The sequence below is a fragment of the Ambystoma mexicanum genome, chromosome 3p (genome assembly GCF_040938575.1).
Source record: "Ambystoma mexicanum isolate Mex_15411 chromosome 3p, UKY_AmexF1_1, whole genome shotgun sequence".
In the NCBI taxonomy this organism is placed as follows: Eukaryota; Metazoa; Chordata; class Amphibia; order Caudata; family Ambystomatidae; genus Ambystoma; species Ambystoma mexicanum.
Genome location: NC_090925.1, coordinates 32,855,785 through 32,876,457, shown reverse-complemented (window position 1 = coordinate 32,876,457; position 20,673 = coordinate 32,855,785). Strand labels below are relative to the sequence as shown.

The 20,673-nt window shown below is 45.4% G+C and overlaps 1 protein-coding gene across 1 annotated transcript in view; it reads left to right on the top strand.

Moving 5' to 3' along the window:
* Positions 1-437: 437 nt before the first annotated feature.
* LOC138580104 (trypsin-like) overlaps positions 438-20,673 on the top strand; it is a 40,338-nt gene continuing 20,102 nt past the window's right edge. The window contains exons 1-2 of the mRNA XM_069650382.1: positions 438-495; positions 19,452-19,611. Of these exons, the coding sequence (XP_069506483.1) occupies positions 456-495; positions 19,452-19,611 (200 nt within the window). The 5' untranslated portion in view covers positions 438-455. The remainder of the gene's footprint in view (positions 496-19,451; positions 19,612-20,673) is intronic.

Here is a 20,673-nt window from a genome sequence, read left to right as displayed (position 1 = left end):
GTTCTAGAGAACTAAAATGAGAAAGGAGACCCTTGTCGACATTTTTTAGAGTTTAGGAGTAATGTCTTACAAGAAGCTGCTCGCGGTGTGATTTGCGAATGCAGAAGTTGGCTCCACGCTGCCTGAGAAGTGCTTCAGGTCGGGTGCGGGGCAACAGGCATCTTTTGAAAATCCCCTTAACTTCCTTCATGGAAACTGCAGCGGATCAACACGTCACACAATGTTCAAGAACTTGCTTCAGCTGACGGCCCACTGCAGCGGGACGATTAATGGGTAACTTTCCAAAGGGGTCTTTCAGAGCCGTCCATGAAACATGCTTAATTTAGACGAACTAAGTCAACAGGCGGGGGCGGGGGCGGGGGGGGGGGCCTTGGCTGATCAGATATGAGAATCCATGTGATATAAATGTCAATATTCACGGGGCGGCCCCCATTCTCGGCGGGCCTCCAGCGACCATGCACGGCGTCCTGTTCCTCGCGCTTCTGGGAGCAGCTGGTGAGTGAATATTACCAATAGGCTGGTTTATGCTCTGCATAGTGGAGTTCAAAGTGGCCAAGTTATCTATCACTAAACATTTAATATATATATACTTCTTAAGACCTTCACAATGACTGTTTCATCATAAATGCCCTTGCTTTATTGGTTAACTACACAAATACTCAGTTTGGTACCCACTAACCTGGTGCACGTGTGAAAGTGCCACATGCTCAGTGATTAAGCTCAATGTTTCAGGTACTATTGGCATTTGCCCATTGGCAACATAGACTGTCGTCTGGGATTAACCAGCACATCTCTAAGTGTTAAGCACGCCACCCTAAAATTCCTGGGGCTACTGCAACCAGAAAACACAGGGAAAACGTGTGAACACTTTCATCAGTGCAACGAATGAAGCGAACCCACTTTGCACAATTCCTGGCACTTGCAAAATTAGACAACGCTTCAGTAGGTGCCAACTCCAGTTACTAGGAACCCAAGATCTGTGCACTAAGGAGCCTGGGAAGGCAGCCTGCCGACCTTCCGGTGTTTCAGCTCCAGGTAGCTTAGTAGACGCGAGCATTGTGGGAGTCGTAGTCCTGACCATCTGGAGTGCCGAACATACCTGTTCAACCTCAACCCAGGCAGAACCTGGTATCCTCTCACTTCCTCTGATCTCCCCTCCTTCCTGACCATTGTTCGTCCACTATGTGCGCTCTGAGGCCCACGGGCATGTGGTGAGTTATAAAAATAAATAAATAAATAAATAAATACATCTAGGGCGATTGTGAGCTGCGGTTGGACATCTTTATCGCATCATGAGAATTCTTCTAATGCTCACTGCATGATCGCTCTCACTTAGTGTCTAGCCTGACTGATCACACCGACATGGAGGGAGCCTGCAGTCACTTTACACGCAATACCATGGAATGCTGCCCGGAGTACACCCGTGCACGAGATTCCGATGCATGCAAGGCCAGGAGCTGAGTAAACAGCAGTGGCTACACGATTCCTGGGAAGTGCAACTAAGATTGTTCCAAGGAGCCGAGTCTGGTGTTGCCGGGGAGGAGGTTCCAGAGTGTGGGTTCCTGGACAAAAGAAGGCCTGGCTTCCGGCTCTTCCCTTCCCCCACCGGTGGAGTTCCAGTGTCTTTAGGCAATAATGAACTGCGCAGTTTAGCACCAGTGGAGCAGACATGGACATTTAATGTAGCAGTTCATTCTTAATTTGCATTTTACACAACGAGTGCGCGTCATTCAATGCGGCACCATACGTGTCACATTTCATATGAGAGAGGGTTGCACTGGCTGATTCAAATGTGAAATTTTCTCTTGTCACAGGTTTTAAAATGATAAATTAACACACAATACAAGTGAATTATATCACAACTATGTGTAACATTGCCTTGTGGTATTTAGCCACAACAAAACAAATTAATGTCGACACATTACTAAGCCATCCTTTTTAGTTTTAACTATTAGGTGGTACATAAGCGCCACTTTAAGACACAACTATTACATTCAAGTACAGCTAGAAGGGAAGTGTTTGTGAGGAGTGACAAACAGCTTGTGGGTGTCGTTTGGTTATTTACCCACTCATTAACGGCCGATGGCCATGCTAATCCCCTTGGCTGTCCCCAATCACTGAGTGCCCCTCCCCACCCAAAAAACATCCTTCTGGGATCTCCTTCAACTTCCTCTATCAAGAAATAGCATCACACTTTGAGCTGCCAGTGACAAGTCTAAGGAGTCAGCTTAGAGGTAACGGTTTAGTTGCAGCAGTAACTGCACCGCTGGTGTCATAACAATGTCTTGAGCAAGTGTGCCTTCAGCCACTCTGATTATAGCTGTTCATTGCACTGACTTCCAGTTGGAAACAAGCTGTGCCAAAGCCAACCACCTTTGCTTGTTTATAGCCATTTCCCAGGCACCACAATCATGTTCCCAGGTACTCACACCAATGTCCAGCTTTTGACATAGTATGGTCAAGTAGTACCAGTATGGCACGGTCTGGCAAATGCCTATCGCCTACCCACAGAAAAGCCAAAACTGTTGGCTTTGCCAATGTCTGCTTATATTTTGTCCCATGAAGTTTATAATCCAGTCAGTAAATCGCTGACTGCATGACTGGCAGCTCCATGGCAATGCCTGCTGCATGTCCTCAGTGGCCACACACAGGACCATCCTGCTCTGCCGTTTTCCACCCTCTACCCTCCGCATCACGGGCCTCCTTTATGAACCCGCTATGGATTCCTGTGGCGCCTGGGGGATTCAGGATGCCACATCATATGATTCAGTACCCTTCACTGGCGACGCAAAGGTCACGTTGTTGTGTGCGGTCCTTTCCTCTAAAGGACCAGCATATTTCCTGTTTCGTATAAAAGCTCACAGTGGTGGTTACGCGGCGTCTGGCAACAATTGTAAATCGTGTTGCCTGATGTCTGGATATTTTTCTTCTCTCAGGTATTTAGGTAATTAGGTTTAGTTTTGTTTTTTTATTAGTGTAGAGAAGACACCAGGATCAATCACTGGTGTGCCGTAAACTCCAGGAGTTCTTTAAAAAGGCTAAAGAGCATAATTTAAGGATTGTAACTATATTCTGTGTTTGCTGATTTAATGTGCCATATTCATTATTCTCCTGTGTCGAGCTGTAGCTCCTGTTATGTTATACCATTTATATAGCGCCAAAGCCCTAAGGCATCCAGGCGCTCACTCACAAGCAGAAAAGAAGGACAGTGAGGATGGCCAATGTTTGTCTAAACAGTGTCGTTTTCAAAGATTTTCTAAAAACTAAGTGATTTGTTTCTTCTCTAAGCACTTGAGGCAGGTCATTCCATGCATATGACACGAGCACTGGACACGAACGTCCATTTCCACATGCTCTCTTGATCCTAGCCACTTTTAGGAGCTTGTTAATGACTCCAATCAAGCATTCCCACTAAGTCAGTGCCTTGTCTGGGATTGCTCAAGGGAAGCCCTTATTTATATATTTTTATGACAAGTTATAATCTGGATGATGAACCCTTCTATAACACCCCTCTCTTAGAATCCCCCTGACCCCACTGAGCCAAGAAGTAGGTTTGTTTTGCAAATTAAAAAGGTTTATTTGAAAAATTAAACAATAGATATACATCACACTTTTATAATAAATTAATATTTGATATCACACTTAGACATATGACAGTGATCAACAATGGATGATGTTATACTAGCACACTGGTTTAATTACTTAGGAGTAGTATAGAGGATAAGGTAGCTGAGAATGCTTTATGGTTTCAAGGAGATGCAAAGATGAATAAAAGGCAGTACAGAAATAAACTTGATATGATTTCAGCAAAAGATAATATGATCACTTTTTCTCTGACAATTCACTCCCCCCTTATGCAATGTAAGGAGATGGAAGTAACACGCACAGTCTTCAGGAATACAATCACAGTACAATGCAAATTCACTTCCCCCCTAGCAAGCTTATAGCACCAGGGATGATTTTGAAACACAGGCGAAAGACTTTCAGGTGATTTACAAGGGAGTGAAATATGCTAAAATTGATTTTAATTCCCTCTAGAGGTTCAGGGTGAGTGAGCAATACTTTAAATCAGTGCAGGTCCACACCAACAATGATTACTGAGGGATTATCAGGTTGAAAACGGATTTCAGTAATGAAAGCAAAGGACAGATCTTTCTACACGTGGTTGAAATGAAGCAAAATGTCAAATTGCTGCACTTTTTTTTTCGAGTGCGTTGAGCGCAATTACGGAGCAAGTCGGTCTAGAGCTTGTGGGAAAGCTGGGAATCTTAGCTTTACAATAAAATTTGTTCCTAGGATGCACGGTTCCGAAGATACAGACGATTTTGTAAAGGTCGTTTTTAAGAAATGAAATAACAGTTTCGGAATGACAGATGCCCTTTGAAAGGTTTGAATCAACAGGAGGAACACACGATTTCCTATGACGCAGTTCTAAACAGGTTCAAATGTTTTGAATCAGATTATTTTAAGCTAAGAGATGGGTTCTGCACAGTTCTAGCTGGGTACTCACACTATAAATTTGAAAAGAATGGCCTCGTCACGGATCTGGTCAACAAGTTTAGCTGCGGTTCTCTCTGCTCGGCGGGTCAATCAGGCACCGGTTCTGTTCACAGCGGTCTGGTCTGGGTCTCTGGTTCTGCTGGTCTGGATCAAGTGGATTCTGGATACCGCACTGCTTTCTGGGTACTGGTTCTGTTCTGGATACACAGGACTCTTAGCAAGCAGCAAACCGCACAGCCCGGCGGTTGAATAGTTTGCAAAAGATTTTGAGGCCTGCTGAAGAGTTCAGCTCTTTGGAGTTTTTGTTCTGGAGTTAGTCTGGATCTCTGGAGTTCTGGATTCTGGAGTTCTCCGTCAGCGTGCTGCGCAGGAATTCAGTTGAACGTTGGAAAATGAATGTCCCTGTCTGGCTTCCAGTGGCTCTTTTTATGTCTTTAGAAAATGGGTGTGTGTTGGCATAACTAAGCCTGCCCCTCACAACTTATCATTGGCCAAGTTTTCCTCTCCCCCTTGGTAGGGGAATTGAGTTGTGTGTCAGAGTGAGTCATCAGGTGTCATCTTTATGGCATACAGAAAGAACACTCCCCTTTACTTTTGCTTAGAAAATGGATTTTACCCCAAAACACATATTTCCCAGATACCCAAGTGGTTGACATTACATACACACATCATATATCACATAAGGTAGTCTCTGTTCCAACTCTGATGTTTTGAAGAGCTTGGATTAAGAAGTGACAACATTTTGCGCTTTTTAGTTGGTTTTACAATATTGGATTTTTACCTAAAATTACACAGATGTACACCATCTCTCTACACATATTCCAGTAATTTACTGTGTCTCTAGCATAAACACAGTGTCTGTAGTATTAATAATTAGCGGGGTTTTGCCTCAGAACATCACAGAGTGACCAGCTGAGCCTTGAACTGTGAGTAAAATTACAGTACAATGCAAGTAAGAATTTCAAAGTTGTACATTTCTGTCATCTGATTACAATTAGTTATCAGTATTTTTATAAAACATATATTTGCCTTCAATTCAATTCACAAAGTGTCTGGGTTCGCCCCCAGAAGCTTGGGGAGTCAGATGGTCACATGACCTTCTTTGCTGGCTGGGCACTATTTACAGCCCACACCCAAATCAGCATAATCCATTCAATTGAAAGGGTCTATTGTGTTGGGTCCAGCATTCTGCAGGGAAGTCCCCCCCCCCTCTCAATCAACAGGGCCATGTGATATCCTGCCTCCTGGTGTGGGTCTCTGGGGTGTTAAGAGTTCTCAGGAAAGGCATGTCTTTTGAACTTTTAATTAAATAAGACTCCTGATCAATGCACAGTTCTGCAAGACAGCTCTCCTGTCAGAGTTTAGACCGCTAGTGCCGGTTAGTGTCCAATGCCAGTACTGCACCTATTTTTTTAGGAGTTGTCTTGAATTAATTCCATTTCAAAAATGGGATTTTACTTGATAGTATGTGATCCTTGCTTAACATTGTTTTGATGGGAATCCTTACAGTAGAGTGGTGATGTGGAACCCCCCACAAGAAGGTTGAAACTTTAAAGTGATCTTGTGAGCCATGATTTTAGCAAATTTTTGACATCAAGAAAATGAATTCCCAACAGCTCTGGGTTGCTTTTGGCAATCAGCATTGCCATTCCCAATGGTTTTAGGCTACTGTGTGTGTATCCCAATGGTGGTTTTAAGCAGTGTCCTCCTGTGCTCACAAACATAGGCAAAAATGGGTGGCAGCCTATTCTTCACGTTTCCCTGTGCACTTTCTGGGGAGTTCTGGCCATCATGATGTTTTCAATGCCAGTAATGCACAGTTTTGTGGTAGGGCTTGGATGCATGGGTAAAAACATCCCACAAGCCCCCCCTTCTTGTGATGGCCATTCTGGTCTTTCACTGATGGAACTCGCAAGATCTGGGCTGTCCGCCTCATCTTCTTTCGATTCCACAGATGACAAAGTTCAGCATCTTTTCCTCCATCAGGATGGATCGATCAGTTCTCCTCGCCGGTCCTGATGGGAGTATTGGGCGGTACCCCGGGCCCCTCGGATCTTTGCTCCCGGTCTCCAGGTCGTCTTCCGTGGTCAGTCTCCGGGTTTTCTTTCTCCTAGGATGACAAAGCAAAGTGGCAATACACATTCCTAGACATTTTTCCACCACTATTAATGGTGTGGCGAACAGATACATTTTATACATCAGGATACATTTTGCAGTCTTATTTTAAAAACAGGATATAATTAGGAGACTTTTACATTATGTTACTATATTTTTGATATGTGGAATATTTTAGGGTTGGAACTGAATTACTCTGAAGCGGCCCCCTCTGGTATTGCAGAGGACTCTTCCAGTTGCTGCAGAGTGTGCCTGGGATGGCAACACTTTAACTGATTTATATGGACCCACTTATCTTCCCCTTCTGCCAAACTACCTTTGGGGATGCGGATCTTGCAGGTAACTGGGGAGATCTTGTCTATAATTTCAAAAGGTCCCTTCCATGTAGGCAAACATTTTTGATGTTTGGCCTGGTTTCTTGGGAAATTGTATAGATAGACCCGGTCTCCCACATTATATACTTTCCTGGAAGTTTTCAAATCATAATGGGTCTTCATGCTATCAGCTGATCTTTCCAGATTCCGCTGAGCATAGGCAAAAGCATGTTGAAGGTGTTTCCTTAAATTCTCCACATACTAATCACTTGTGGAGGCATTTATCAATGTCTGCTCTTGGGACATGGAGAGCAAATGCTGGGGAAGCACCATCTTGCGTCCCGTCATCAGCTCAAATGGTGACATTTTAGTTGCAGATGAAGGGGTAGATCTGATGGCCATTAGGACCAGAGGTAATCAGATATCTCAACTCTGCCCAGAATCTGCCACAAACTTTTTTAATATGCTCACAATGGTACGGTTGTAGCGTTCCACTGCCCCAGAAGAAGCTGGCCGGTAAGCAATATGTAGCTTCCTTTTGACCCCCAGTATCTCCCACATCTTTGTCATTACCTTGCTGGTGAAATGGCTACCTCTGTCTGACTCAATCCTTTGAGGTAGACCAAAACAGGAAAAGATGTGGTTAATCATCAGGGCAGCTGCTGTTTCTGCCTTGCAGTTTGGGGCTGGGAGACATTCCACCCACTTGGTAAACAAGCATGTGACCGTCAACATGTACTTGCTTCCCCTAGAGGAGCAAATCATGGGGCCTATGAAGTCGATTTGCAAATCTGACCATGGCAGTGTCATCCCCCTCTTTTGGAGAGGCGCCCAGTGAGCGAGGGATGTTGGCTGAAATTGTGCACAAACAAGAAACCCCTTCAAGTATTGGTTGAGGTCCTGCCCCATGTGTAGCCAGTATGCAACCTCTCTTAAGATTTCAAGTGTTGTATGAAACCCCCTATGACCGGCGGTGGCCGCATCATGGGCGTGACTTAACATCAGGCTTCGGAATGAGGTAGGGACCACCCACTGATCATGGCCAGCTAGGGATTTCTTTACCAAATAACCGTCTTGGATTCAGAACATTTTTGGACATTTCATCAACACTCTAAGGTCCTCCTTCCCAATGTAATCGGTATCCGTCAGGGGAAAGTTCTCAGGGTCCTCAATGTGTTGGTAAAACTTACGAATTATTGGATCCCCATTCTGAGCCTTAATTAAATCAGCATCAGGGGTCTCCTTACACCATTGTGCAGTTGAAAGATCATTCTGAGAATTTGTCTGGGACCTAGTGATAGCAGTGACCCGGATTTCCCCCAACAGGGATTCAATCTCTATTAGAATCGCTTGGATGGCCCCGGTTTTGGCCAGCTGATCAGCTAAGTCATTTCCAGTTTTGTCTGGTCCCTCTACTTTGGAATGACCCTTGATCTTTTTCCAATAGATGGTCATCTCATTCGAGGTGACCAGATCATCAATGTTTTGGATCAACTTCCCATGTTTCAAGGGTTTGTTGTTAGCACATAGCATGCCTCTGGTTTTCCAATTAACCAGGTGCTCCACAAACCCATTCCGTACATAATCCGAATTCGTGATTATGACCAGTTCGTGGAGTTGATGTTGGACAGCAGAGAGGATGGCTTGATGCACAGCCATCAACTCGGCTACTTGACTACTTCGGGGACCGATTTTGTACCCAGCGGAGGGTTCTGGAGACTCATTCACCCACGCATTCCCTACGCCAGCCACCAGTTCTTTTTCCACGTTGTTGTCAACATGGTAAGAGCATCCATCCACATAGACAGTGGGCTTTCCCTCACACTTGTCTTCTTCAAAGACTTTGTGTGGGGAATTAAGGTAGGCCTCCATGTTGTACTTGATTTTTAGACTTTCGTCCTCGAGACAGTTTTCCCTGGCACAATCATGCAAGTCAGCCAGACCTTGCGCGAGGGGTCTCTTCTTGTTTTGGCCATATCTGACCTCCACAGGAAAGCCTTGCATTGACAGAATCCAGGAAGTAATTTGGGAATTACTCACATTTCCGGCCCGGATTCTGTCACTTTGGAGATATTGCAGAGGCTGGTGTGGAGTCTCCACTATGATGTGTTCCCCCTGGATGAACGGGCGGTAATTCTTCAATGCCCATACCGTGGCCAGGGGTGCCTTCTCACAATAGTTGAATTTTTCCTCCACAGAGGATAATGTTTTGCTTGCATAGGAGATTACTTTATTATGCTTTTGGTATAATACTGCCGTCAAGCACGTATTAGAGAACCCTGTCTCCAGGAAGAACTCCTTGTTTCTGACAGGGTAAGCTAGGCAAGGTGCTTCTGAGAGGCTTCTTTTGAGTTGTCTTACTGCCTCGGATTGTTCTGGACCCCATTCCCACTTGACCCCCCCTTCAGGAGATGAATCAGGGGTCTAGTGATCTCTGCGTAGTCCTCATTAAACTTTCTGCTGTAATTAGTCAGTCCAAGGAGTCTCCTTAGTTCCCACAGAGTTGTGGGATCTTTCAGTTTCTGGAGTGCTTCCACCTTCTTTTCCTGGGCACAGAGACCCTGAGGAGTAATCTCATGCCCCAAGAAATTTACACGTGTTCTACACCACCGTGCTTTTTGGAAGGAAAGTTTTGCTCAGGCGGCCCTAAACTGTGTCAGGACATAACAGATCTCCACTATGTGTTCCTCAATAGTTGAGCTTTTAATGAGGACATCATCTACATAAGCCTGGTTACCCCTCGCACCCAGGTCGGGCATGGCCTTGTGCAGGAAAATGGTGAATTCATTGCCGGAGTTGAGGTATCCGAAGGGAATGCGGGTCCATGTGTACTGCTGGCCCCCAAAGGTAAAAGCCAGTTTGTATTGGTCCTCCCTACTGACAGGCACGGTCCAGTATCCATTGGTCAGGTCTATTGCAGTGAATACCTGGGAACCCTGGATCTGGGCCAGCCCTTGGTCAATGTAGGGCAGAGGCCATCGGGAAGTATGGACCCGTTTGTTGAGTTCTCTAAGGTCGGCGCAGAGTCTCCACTGGTCCTTCCCAGCACCGGATTATTGAAGGTGCTGTGTACTGGACGGATTATTCCCCGGGACTCAATGTTCTTAATTATTTCAGTAAGGGTCTCCATGGATGCGAGAGGCAAGCGATATTGCTTCACAAACACTGGAGTCATGCCAGGGTCCGTGGGAATTGTTGTTGTGTGGATTTCGGTACGACCACAGTCATATGAGTCTACCGCAAAGAGATTTGGAAATTCAAGAAAACCTGTTTCAACTTTTGCTTCTGTTCCAGAGTCACGCAGGCATCAGCTAGGTTGACTCTCTCTTCCACCATCTGCCTGAAGCCTGGAAAGACTTCTGATTTGGCTATCTCAGCGGCCTCCTCCAGCTGGGTGGAGAAGTCCCTGGTCAGAGTGCTGATTTGGACTGGAGGCTTCAGGTGGGAAAGGCAGCCCTCATGGACCTGGAAAATCACCTCATCCCTTCTGAAGTCACAAGTCACATCTTCCTTACCATAAGGGCAGGAAGTGTACACCGGGAAGTTCCCTCCATGCCGGGTAAAGATCCTGTCTGGTGTTGTATTGTCATCACTGTCACTGTCTAAACAGTCCTTGGGGATTGGTCCTAACAGTTAATTTCCTAAATCAATGGAGAAATGTCGGTCATCAACCGCCATTCCAATAAGGGTGCCTGCGGCTAGAGTAATACTCTTTAAGTCGCTGTTATCCACCTCTATTGGAATGGTGTCATGTTCTATGTTGACTAATGGTGTTGGGTTTACCCCTAACTCTTGCTGTTGGAGAAAAGCATTTAGATGAATATAAGCATCAGGGTTTTTCAATTTTTGTCCTCTTTTATCTTTCACTTCCAGGGAGAATTGTCGGGTCCTTTCTGGGATGGTGACTTCCTCTTTAACCTGAATTTCAACTGCATAAGGTCGCAATTGAGCTGACCTAAATGCTTTTTCTGGATCATCAAAGCTCATGGGATTATCCGCTAATCGGGACCAAGCTTTGAAGTTTATTAGGTCCAAGCTAATGGCAAAGCGGTTGAGAATGTCACTAACTAAGTAAAAGGCGGCAGTGACGTCTCGCACGACCCAACAATTATGGACTATGCTCTTGTTACCAATGGAGATTTTGAGCATACACCTGCTTGGCAGGAGATGTTTGGAATTGGGTGCTTCCAGGTCCATTTCCCATTTGTCTATCAGTTTCAATGTGGGAATGGCTGGATCTTTTGGGAGTTGGCGGAACATGGCTTCGCTGATGAAGCTCTTACCATTGTTCACACACACTCGGGCGAGAACAGAGTCCTTCACATCATTTAACTGAACAGGGATGAACAACTGCTCTCCAATTTGCTGAATATCTGCCAGGCTCTGAGCTGATTTCACATCTTTCTGGACTATCAGAGTGGGAATGTCTGATTGTGGATTAGTAAAGAATTTCAGAGTGTTTCCTTCCAGTGTGGAATACCAACTTAAACTGGAAGGAAGGTTCATTTTCAGAAATAGAGAGGACCCCCCATCACCAGTCTGTTGTTCTACTGCTATTACTGTCACATCTGGAATTTGGTTATTCTGGAAGTGGAATTCTATTTGGTCAGATTTTTGTTCAACCATGTGGCACGTGCCGTTTAAACTAACATGGTTGACACTCTGCTTTAATTTTATTGGTCGGCTAGTCTGGGTCCAGAGGACCTTGTTTACACAATCTATTAGGGGTGACAACCTTCTCAGGAGGTCACTCCCTAGTAAACAAGGGGTGCCCTCTGGAGTCACTACTATGACCGGGTGTTTCACCTTGTGTCGCTCAATTTTGATGTCCAAATCTGCAGTCCCCTTGACGGGAATTTCTTTCCCGTCAAAGTTCTGCAGTTGTCGAGGAAGAGAGGTGAGAAGAATCTGGTATTTCTCCCCCCTTCCTGAATTTATTTCATCAAAGGCCTTTTTCGACAGAAGGGTAGCTTGGGATCCAGTTACCACCAGTGCCAAAATTGTACCGTCCCTGTACCTGTACCGGGGCATAGCATCTTCCCTCCTTCTCCTCAAGGGGGCACAGATAATGCACATTTTTGGCCAACTGGTGGGCTAATTTTCTGGTTTTGGACATTGGGAGAGAAGAGATTTGGGCAGAATTCTGTGGAGAGTCCTGGGAATCTGCAAGAAAAAGTTGGCAACTTAAAAGAGGATATTCAAGCTCCCCTGGTTCCGGTCCTGGGCCGCCCCCCCCTATTTGGAGGCAGTCACCAGAATGGGTTTGAAACCGGGGATTTTGATGCTGTTGGTGCTGGGATAGGATGATGGGCGGCGACAGCTCAATCCCCACATCTACCCAGTCTATTGATGCGGTTTTGGGTTCCCCTGGTTCTGGTTCTGGGCCGTCCCCCCCTTTTTGGAGGCAGTCACCAGGATGGGTTTGAACCAGGGATTTTCGGTATTGTTGGTTCTGGGATAGAATGATGGGCGGTGACAGTTCAATCCCCACATCTACCCAGTCTGGGTTGGAATCCATTGGGACCCATTTTTCCTTGGGAGGAGTTCCCCCATCTCTGAAGGAGAAGATCCTTTTCCCAGGATCCTCTGAGGATCCCTCTCCCTCAAATTGGAAGACATGTACCTCCTCCACAAAATGGGTCTGTTTGGGTCCATTGTTTCTCCTACCCCCACTCTGCTCCTTGGGAGGCAGGCTTTCAGGGGTAGGAGATTTTGTTTCCGGTTCCTGGGGCTGTTTACAAGTTGGGAAGGAAGCTTCCTCCAAGGCTTTACACCCCCCTTCCCCTTGTGCCTCCTCCCTGGGAACCGGTGGGTTATCGGGGTGCTGCCCCCGTCATTGTTCTGGAGCACCAGGCCCAGAGTTTGGGGTATTTTGCAGTGGCATGCTCATCTAAGGGTTCTGTTGAGCCCTCAGTATGTGACCCAGATCCCGTGCCATATTTTGGACCTGGCGCTCTTACTGTGAAACCCGCTCAGGCTGATACGGGGCTCTATTTTCTCCCCTGGGCTGATCCCGGGAAGGGTAGCTATCCCTTCTCTGGTAGTACCCCGGGTTGGGAAGATTTGGGTACCCCTCCACCATTGGCCTCCCCTCACCCGGATTCGGTTGTCAGGGCTCAGGGAATTGGGGAAAGAAGGATGAATGATGTTGGGGCTGGAAGTTGGGTGGATACCTAGGGAACAAGTTCTGCCCAGGATTTGGTGAATTTCTGCCCTCCTGGGTGAAGTGCAGAGGGAAATTCCCTGGGTTGGGCGCTTGGTTGGATCCCCCCCCTTGGGCCGGAGGAGTCCACACATAACCCAGGATTGGTCTGTTTCCCTTGTAGCGGGGACTTACATAGTCAGGGGAGCGAGGGACCCCATTTGTGGGATTACCTCCTTGACTCCCGGTCTGTGACTGGCCGGAGGTCCTTCTGGGCTGTGAATTGTTCGGTGCAGGCAGGTTTTTAGGCCCCCCCATCTCCAAATCTAAAACGGGGGCAACCTTTACCTCTGCCACCTTGGCAGCAGCAGGGGTGCTGTTGGTTTGGGGGGGTTTTGGGCTGATTCTTATTTTCCACCGGTTTCTGCACCTCATAGATGCGGGTAGCTTGCTCAATGACCCAGTCTAAAGATCTTTTCTCGTGAAAATCTCTCACAAGCTGGGTCATTATGTATTTGGGTAAGGTAAAAACGTATTAACAAATTCTTTACTGTCCGTGCATACCCTTTTTGTAGTCTGCGCAAAAGCACGCTTTAACTCCTGCACAAATTCTTGTGTGGCCTGATCCTCCCCGCATTGCAAATTGTAGGCTGCCTCTTGAGGATTTCTATGAACAGAAAAATGTTTCAAGATGGCCGCCCTATATGTGGACCATCTTGAATGATTTTCGTCCTCCAGCTCCGCAAAGAAACCAGAGTATTCTGGGGAGAATGTCCATTTTACATACTGAATGCAGCTACTGCTGTCTTTCAAATGCAAAGTATCCATCATTTGCTCATAAAGCTCCAAGTGTTCCCAAACAGAATACTTGGCGTTCTTGTGATAAGGGGTGATGACACTCCTTATTGCCTTAATCTGTTTTAAGGGGTCCTTAAGCAAGGCCAGTTTTGCCTTATTGGCCTTTTCGGTTCGGGTAACCCTGGTCCATTCATCCTCTGACTCAGAAGCACTGCTCCCAGAGGTGCCCGTCTGATCTTCCAGGTTTTCCCGGATTCTGCGAACCTGGGAATGGCTGACAGAATGTGGGGACCTGATCTCCTTTGTCCTGTGACATTCAGAGGAGTCTTCAGATTCCTCCTTGCTGCCAGGATTTGATGGGTACCCCCCCACTGACCTAACTGGGCAGAGGTTTTCAGGATGCCCTTAGTGGGCCTACTCTCCTGGGGTTCCCCACTAAATTGCACTCTACTTAGGTGCCCATACCCGGGTGCCCGCCCATCCATTCCTGGGTGGTACTGGCCTATGAGTCCCATACTTTTGGCTGGATAGTAATCTGCCATTCCTGTGGCCCTGTGCTCATGCGCGCCAGGGGACATGGGGGTGGCAGAGTCCAGGGACTGAGAGAGATGAAGGCCTCTGGTACTAGGGCTCCTGAGGTTATGCTCAGGTGTTTCCCTTTCCCAGCGAACTTTATCTCTGTCAGCCCCTGCTCCCTGTTGCAATGCAAGAGCCTGTGCTTTCAGTTCCTCAGTTAAGGCCTTACTAGACTCTATCAGTCTCTCCTGCATGGCTACCTGTTGCTGGAGCCTATCATTGTGCTGACAGAGAGCCTCATTTTCTCTCTGTGCTTCCTGGTTGGTCCTGGAATACTGGACCAGTCTTTGCTGCAGGAGGGTTACCTCCTGAGTCCCATCCCTACTGGCCTGTTCCTTTCTTGCCAGAGCATCTTCCACCCTCCTGGTGTGCTTTAACAAGTTCTGATGCTCTTTTTGGAGGTCACCCAGTCCCTGGAGGGCCAAGTGATTTTCTTCGATTTTTTCTTTTAATTGGCAGACTTCCTGGCCTAAGTTGTCCCTTTCCTGACTAAGAGCCTGCGTCTGTGCCGCCAGGTCATCCGTCTGCCTTTGAAAGGCACTAGCTTTCTGGCGTTCTTGATCAAGCTCTGCCTGGGTATCCAGGTCTTTCAAAATCAGTTTATTGCTCTCTGTCTTCTCCCTATCTAGGTGGCTTTGCAGGGTGACTACCTGCTCTGCGCATGCCCTATTGAAGTCCAGTTGTTGCTCCAGCTTTTTCTGGCTCTGCAGTAAGGAGTCCAAACTGTCTTGGTGCTCATTTTGCAAAGCCAGAATTCTGGTATCCTGGTCAGCCTTCTCCTGTTGCAGGATATCCATATCCTCCTTTATTTTAATGATGTACTGCCTACTATCATTTTCTGACTCCTGGCTCCTGTGCATCCTCTGCTCAGAAGAGACCAGGTCAGATTGGGCCTTTTCTAATGCCATCTGCTGCCTATTAGCCAGATCTTGGCCGTCAGCACATTTGTCCTGTATAGCTCCCTTATATAGATACAAATATGCTGCTATCCTGACAATATTGTCATGTTCATCTTTAGCTTTAGGAGCCATATATAGTTCACTCAGGGCTACATGTAATGGACCCTGATCTCTCCATGTGTCCGACCCTGTTTCAGTGATCTGGGGTGCGATTGCCTGCAACCAGACCGCCTGGCAAAATAGCTCTCTGGCTATTTTGATGTCTACCAGTGTCGTCATTCTGGAAGTTGATTTCCTTCCTGACTTACCGAAGTTTGTATTTTATTTTGCAAAATAGACCGTTTCCTTCAAGCGTTCCTTTGGTGGGTGCTTTCACAGTGTAAAACAGCGTGGTGATCTAACCGGATATATGTATCCTGTCAGTTGGCACACTGTATTAAGCTGCACAATGGTAGGTCTAATCCAGATGCCCCGGCTCGAGCCCCCAATCTGTTAATGACTTCAATCAAGCATTACCACTAAGTCAGTGCCTTGTCTGGGATTGCTCAAGGGAATTTTGTATTTATATATTTTTATGACAAGTTATAATCTGGATGATGAACCCTTGTATAACGCCCCTCTCTTAGAATCCCCCTGACCCCACTGAGCCAAGAAGTAGGTTTGTTTTGCAAATTAAAAAGGTTTATTTGAAAAATTAAACAATAGATATATATCACACTTTTATAATAAATTAATATTTGATATCACACTTAGACATATGACAGTGATCAACAATGGATGATGTTATAGTAGCACACTGGTTTAATTACTTAGGAGTAGTATAGAGGATAAGGTAGCTGAGAATGCTTTATGGTTTCAAGGAGATGCAAAGATTAATAAAAGGCAGTACATAAATAAACTTGATATGATTTCAGCAAAAGATAATATGATAACTTTTTCTCTGACAATTCACTCCCCCCCTATGCAATGTAAGGAGATGGAAGTAGCACACAGTCTTCAGGAATACAATCACAGTACAATACGAATTCAGTTTCCCCCTAGCAAGCTTATAGCACCAGGGATGATTTTGAAACACAGGCGAAAGACTTTCAGGAGATTTGCAAGGGAGTGAAATATGCTAAAATTAATTTTAATTCCCTCTAGAGGTTCAGGGTGAGTGAGAGATACTTTAAATCAGTTCAGGTCCACACTAACAATGATTAATGAGGGATTATCAGGTTGTAAACAGATTTCAGTAATGGAAGCAAAGGACAGATCTTTCTACACGTGGTTGAAATGAAGCAAATTGTCAAATTGTGGCACTTTTTTTGGAGTGCGTTGAAGGCAATTACGGAGCAAGTCGGTTTAGAGCTTGTTGGAAGACTGGGAATCTTAGCTTTACAATAAAAGTTAAATTTCGTTCCTAGGATGCACGGTTCCAAAGATACAGACATTTTTGTAAAGGTTGTTTTTCAGAAATGAAATGAAAGTTTCGGAATGACAGATGCGCTTTGAAAGGTTTGAATCAACAGGAGGAACACACGATTTCCTATGACGCAGTTCTAAACAGGTTCAAATGTTTTGAATCAGATTATCTTAAGCTAAGAGATGGGTTCTGCACAGTTCTAGCTGGGTACTCACACTACAAATTTGAAAGGAATGGCCTCGTCACGGATCTAGTCAACAAGTTTAGCTGCGGTTCTCTCTGCTTGGTGGGTCAATCAGGCACCGGTTCTGTTCACAGCAGTCTGGCCTGGGTCTCTGGTTCTGCTGGTCTCGATCAAGTGGATTCTGGATACCGCACTGCTTTCTGGGTACTGGTTCTGTTCTGGATACACAGGAATCTTAGCAAGCAGCAAACCGCACAGCCCGGCGGTTGAATAGTTTGCAAAAGATTTTGAGGCCTGCTGAAGAGTTCAGCTCTTTGGAGTTTTTGTTCTGGAGTTAGTCTGGATCTCTGGAGTTCTGGATTCTGGAGTTCTCCGTCAGCGTGCTGCGCAGGAATTCAGTTGAACGTTGGAAAATGAATGTCCCTGTCTGGCTTCCAGTGGCTCTTTTTATGTCTTTAGAAAATGGGTGTGTGTTGGCATAACTAGGCCTGCCCCTCACAACTTATCATTGGCCAAGTTTTCCTCTCCCCCTTGATTGGGGAACTGAGTTGTGTGTCAGAGTGAGTCATCAGGTGTCATCTTTATGGCATACAGAAAGAACACTGCCGTTTACTTTTGCTTAGAAAATGAATTTTACCCCAAAACACATATTTCCCAGATACCCAAGTGGATGACATTACGTACGCACATCATATATCACATAAGGTAGTCTCTGTTCCAACTCTGATGTTTCTAAGAGCTTGGATTAAGAATGACAACTATTTGCGCTTTTTGGTTGGTTTTCCAATATTGGATTTCTACCTAAAATTACACAGATGTACACCATCTCTCTACACATATTCCAGTAATTTACTGTGTCTCTAGCATAAACACAGTGTCTGTAGTATTAATAATTAGCAGGGTTTTGCCTCAGAACATCACAGAGCGACCAGCTGAGCCTTGAACCGTGAGTAAAATTGTAATTTTAAGAATCTCAAAGTTGTACATTTCTGTCATCTGGTTACAATTAGTTATCAGTATTTTTATAAAACATATATTTGCCTTCAATTCAATTCACAAAGTGTCTGGGTCTGCCCCCAGAAGCTTGGGGAGTCAGATGGTCACATGGCCTTCTTTGCTGGCAGGGCACTGTTTACAGCCCACACCCAAATCAGCATACTCCATTCAATTGAAAGGGTCTATTGTGTTGGGTCCAGCAGGCTGCAGGGAAGTCCCCTCCCTCTCAATCAACAGGGCCATGTGATATCCTGCCTCCTGGTGTGGGTCTCTGGGGTGTTAAGAGTTCTCAGGAAAGACATGTCTTTTGAACTTGTAATTAAATAAGACTCCTTCTGATCAATGCACAGTTCTGCAAGACAGCTCTCCTGTCAGAGTCTAGACCGCTAGCGCTGGTTAGTGTCCAATGCCGGTACTGCACCTATTTTTTTTTGGAGTTGTCTTGAATTAATTCCATTTCAAAAAGGGGATTTTACTTGCTAGTATGTGATCATTGCTTAACATTGTTTTGATGGGAATCCTTACAGTAGAGTGGGATGTGGAACCCCCCACAAGAAGGTTGAATCTTTAGAGTGGAAAATGAATTCCCAACAGCTCTGGGTTGCTTTTGGCAATCAGCATTGCCATTCCCAATGGTTTCAGGCTACTGTGTGTGTAGCCCAATGGTGGTTTTAGCCAGTGCCCTCCTGTGCTCACAAACATAGGCAACAATGGGTGGCAGCCTATTCTTCATGTTTCCCTGTGCACTTTCTGGGGAGTTCTGGCCATCATGATGTTTTCAATGCCAGTAATGCACAGTTTTGTGGTAGGGCTTGGATGCATGGGTAAAAACATCCCACAAGCTGGTAGAGGTTGATCGAAGATTTCTGGTAGGCTGGTATATGGAGACTCTTTCCTTTAGATGACTGAGTTCGAGCCCATAAATGCACTTGTGGCAAAGAGACAGTAATTTGAAAGAGATACTGGCTGATATAGGATGTGTCTTTACCATTAGTTCCAGAGGGCGGAGTCTAGTAGCACTCCTGCCTGGGGGGTCAGACTACACAGGTTGTTCATTTGATCTGTTGGGTCTGTTCTTTTAGGGAGGTGGAGCACAGCGTCCAGAACTTCCGAGAGTCACGGTCATCGCCAAGCGAGGCCTGACACGATGGGACCACATGCGTATACATCTTTTGATGTCTAACATAATTGAATTTCGTATTAACCCTCTAAGTGCCAAGGACGATTTTGCTCGTCCGTTTTGCATAGACTTCCATAATAGCCTAATAGCCTAGCAGATTTGAGCTTTTTTTCTGTGTTTCTTTCGCCCGTTCTATTTGTCTGTAGTGCTAAGAGCATTCCACTCCAGTGCTCCTAGGAGTTTGATATCAAGAGGGGGGCCTGGTATTCTCATTTCTTTGATAACAGACTTAAAACATGCCCATTTTAAAGACCACTCATGGTTGTCAAGGACATTTTTTGGAAAATAATAATCTAAGCAACTATTGATTTTTTTAAAGGATTTACTGCTTTTTGTTTTCAGCTGCCTTCCCATTAGAAGATGATGACAAGATCGTGGGGGGCTACACTTGCCCTGAACACTCTGTGCCCTACCAGGTTTCCCTTTACTCCGGCTACCACTTCTGCGGAGGATCCTTGATTAACAGCGAGTGGGTCGTGACCGCTGCCCACTGTTATGAATCGTAAGTTGGAATATTGCAAGATCCACATTACTGCATAAACCCAACTGCTATTTACTTGAATATTTCCCAAAAGAACTCAAACGTACATGCTGGCTATTCATTTAATCACAGATGAGTGTGTCCTATTTGTTATCAATTCCTGTTGGCCCCCCTCTTGCCCATCCTATCACGTCTAAAAACAGTTAATGTCTGTAGATTATTGTACTGACGTGTTTAAGTTGTGTGCGCATATCACAAAACTATGACTTATTATAAAATTATGAAACCATATGGGAAAGAACTAGATTCCTCCCTGGATGTATTTCGGAGTCAACACTCTGTCCTCAGTATACTGTACAAACATCTCAAAGAGACTTTTAGCCTCCAGATCAATGTAGGTGTATTCCCTGCTGTTAGCAAACATAATTTCATGAGCCCTATTTCTAAAATAGGGGTAGGATTTGACCAAGATATCCATCAGCAGCCAACTGGGCCAATGTTCATATCTTCTTTGTATATTCATAATGATCTTCCTTTTCTTAAACGATCCACCCGTTTCAATTACCTTCCATAATAACCCTTGTAGGCAATCGCACGTCCCATCAACAACGTTCCAATATAAAGCGAGAGAGCATAAAAGATACTTAGCCAAGACACATCTAACCTCGAAGTCAAGGTAAATGTATTCAGCCGGAGTATGCTTCAGGAGTCGTAGTAGGCCTCTCAAATTAAGACATAATATCCTTTCAATTTTTGTGATCTTGTCACAGGCCCAGATTTCAGAGCCATACAATAGTACCCGGAAAATCTTGGATGCGTAAAGCCAAATAAACACTCCCACAGAATAGCCCGCACAGCCAGCGGTGAGACATAGATCTTATAGCACCTGTCGCCTGCGAAACCTTAACCTGAACCTGTTCCAGATGTGCCTTCCCATTAAGGGAAGAGTCCACCATAATCTCAAAATGATGATACATGTTCAACTCTTCGATAGGTTCCTGATTAGGTTTCCAAGTGAAGTTAGTATTTGCCTTGAGGAATTTCCGTCTGAAAATCATGATCTTAGTTTTCCCAGTATTGATC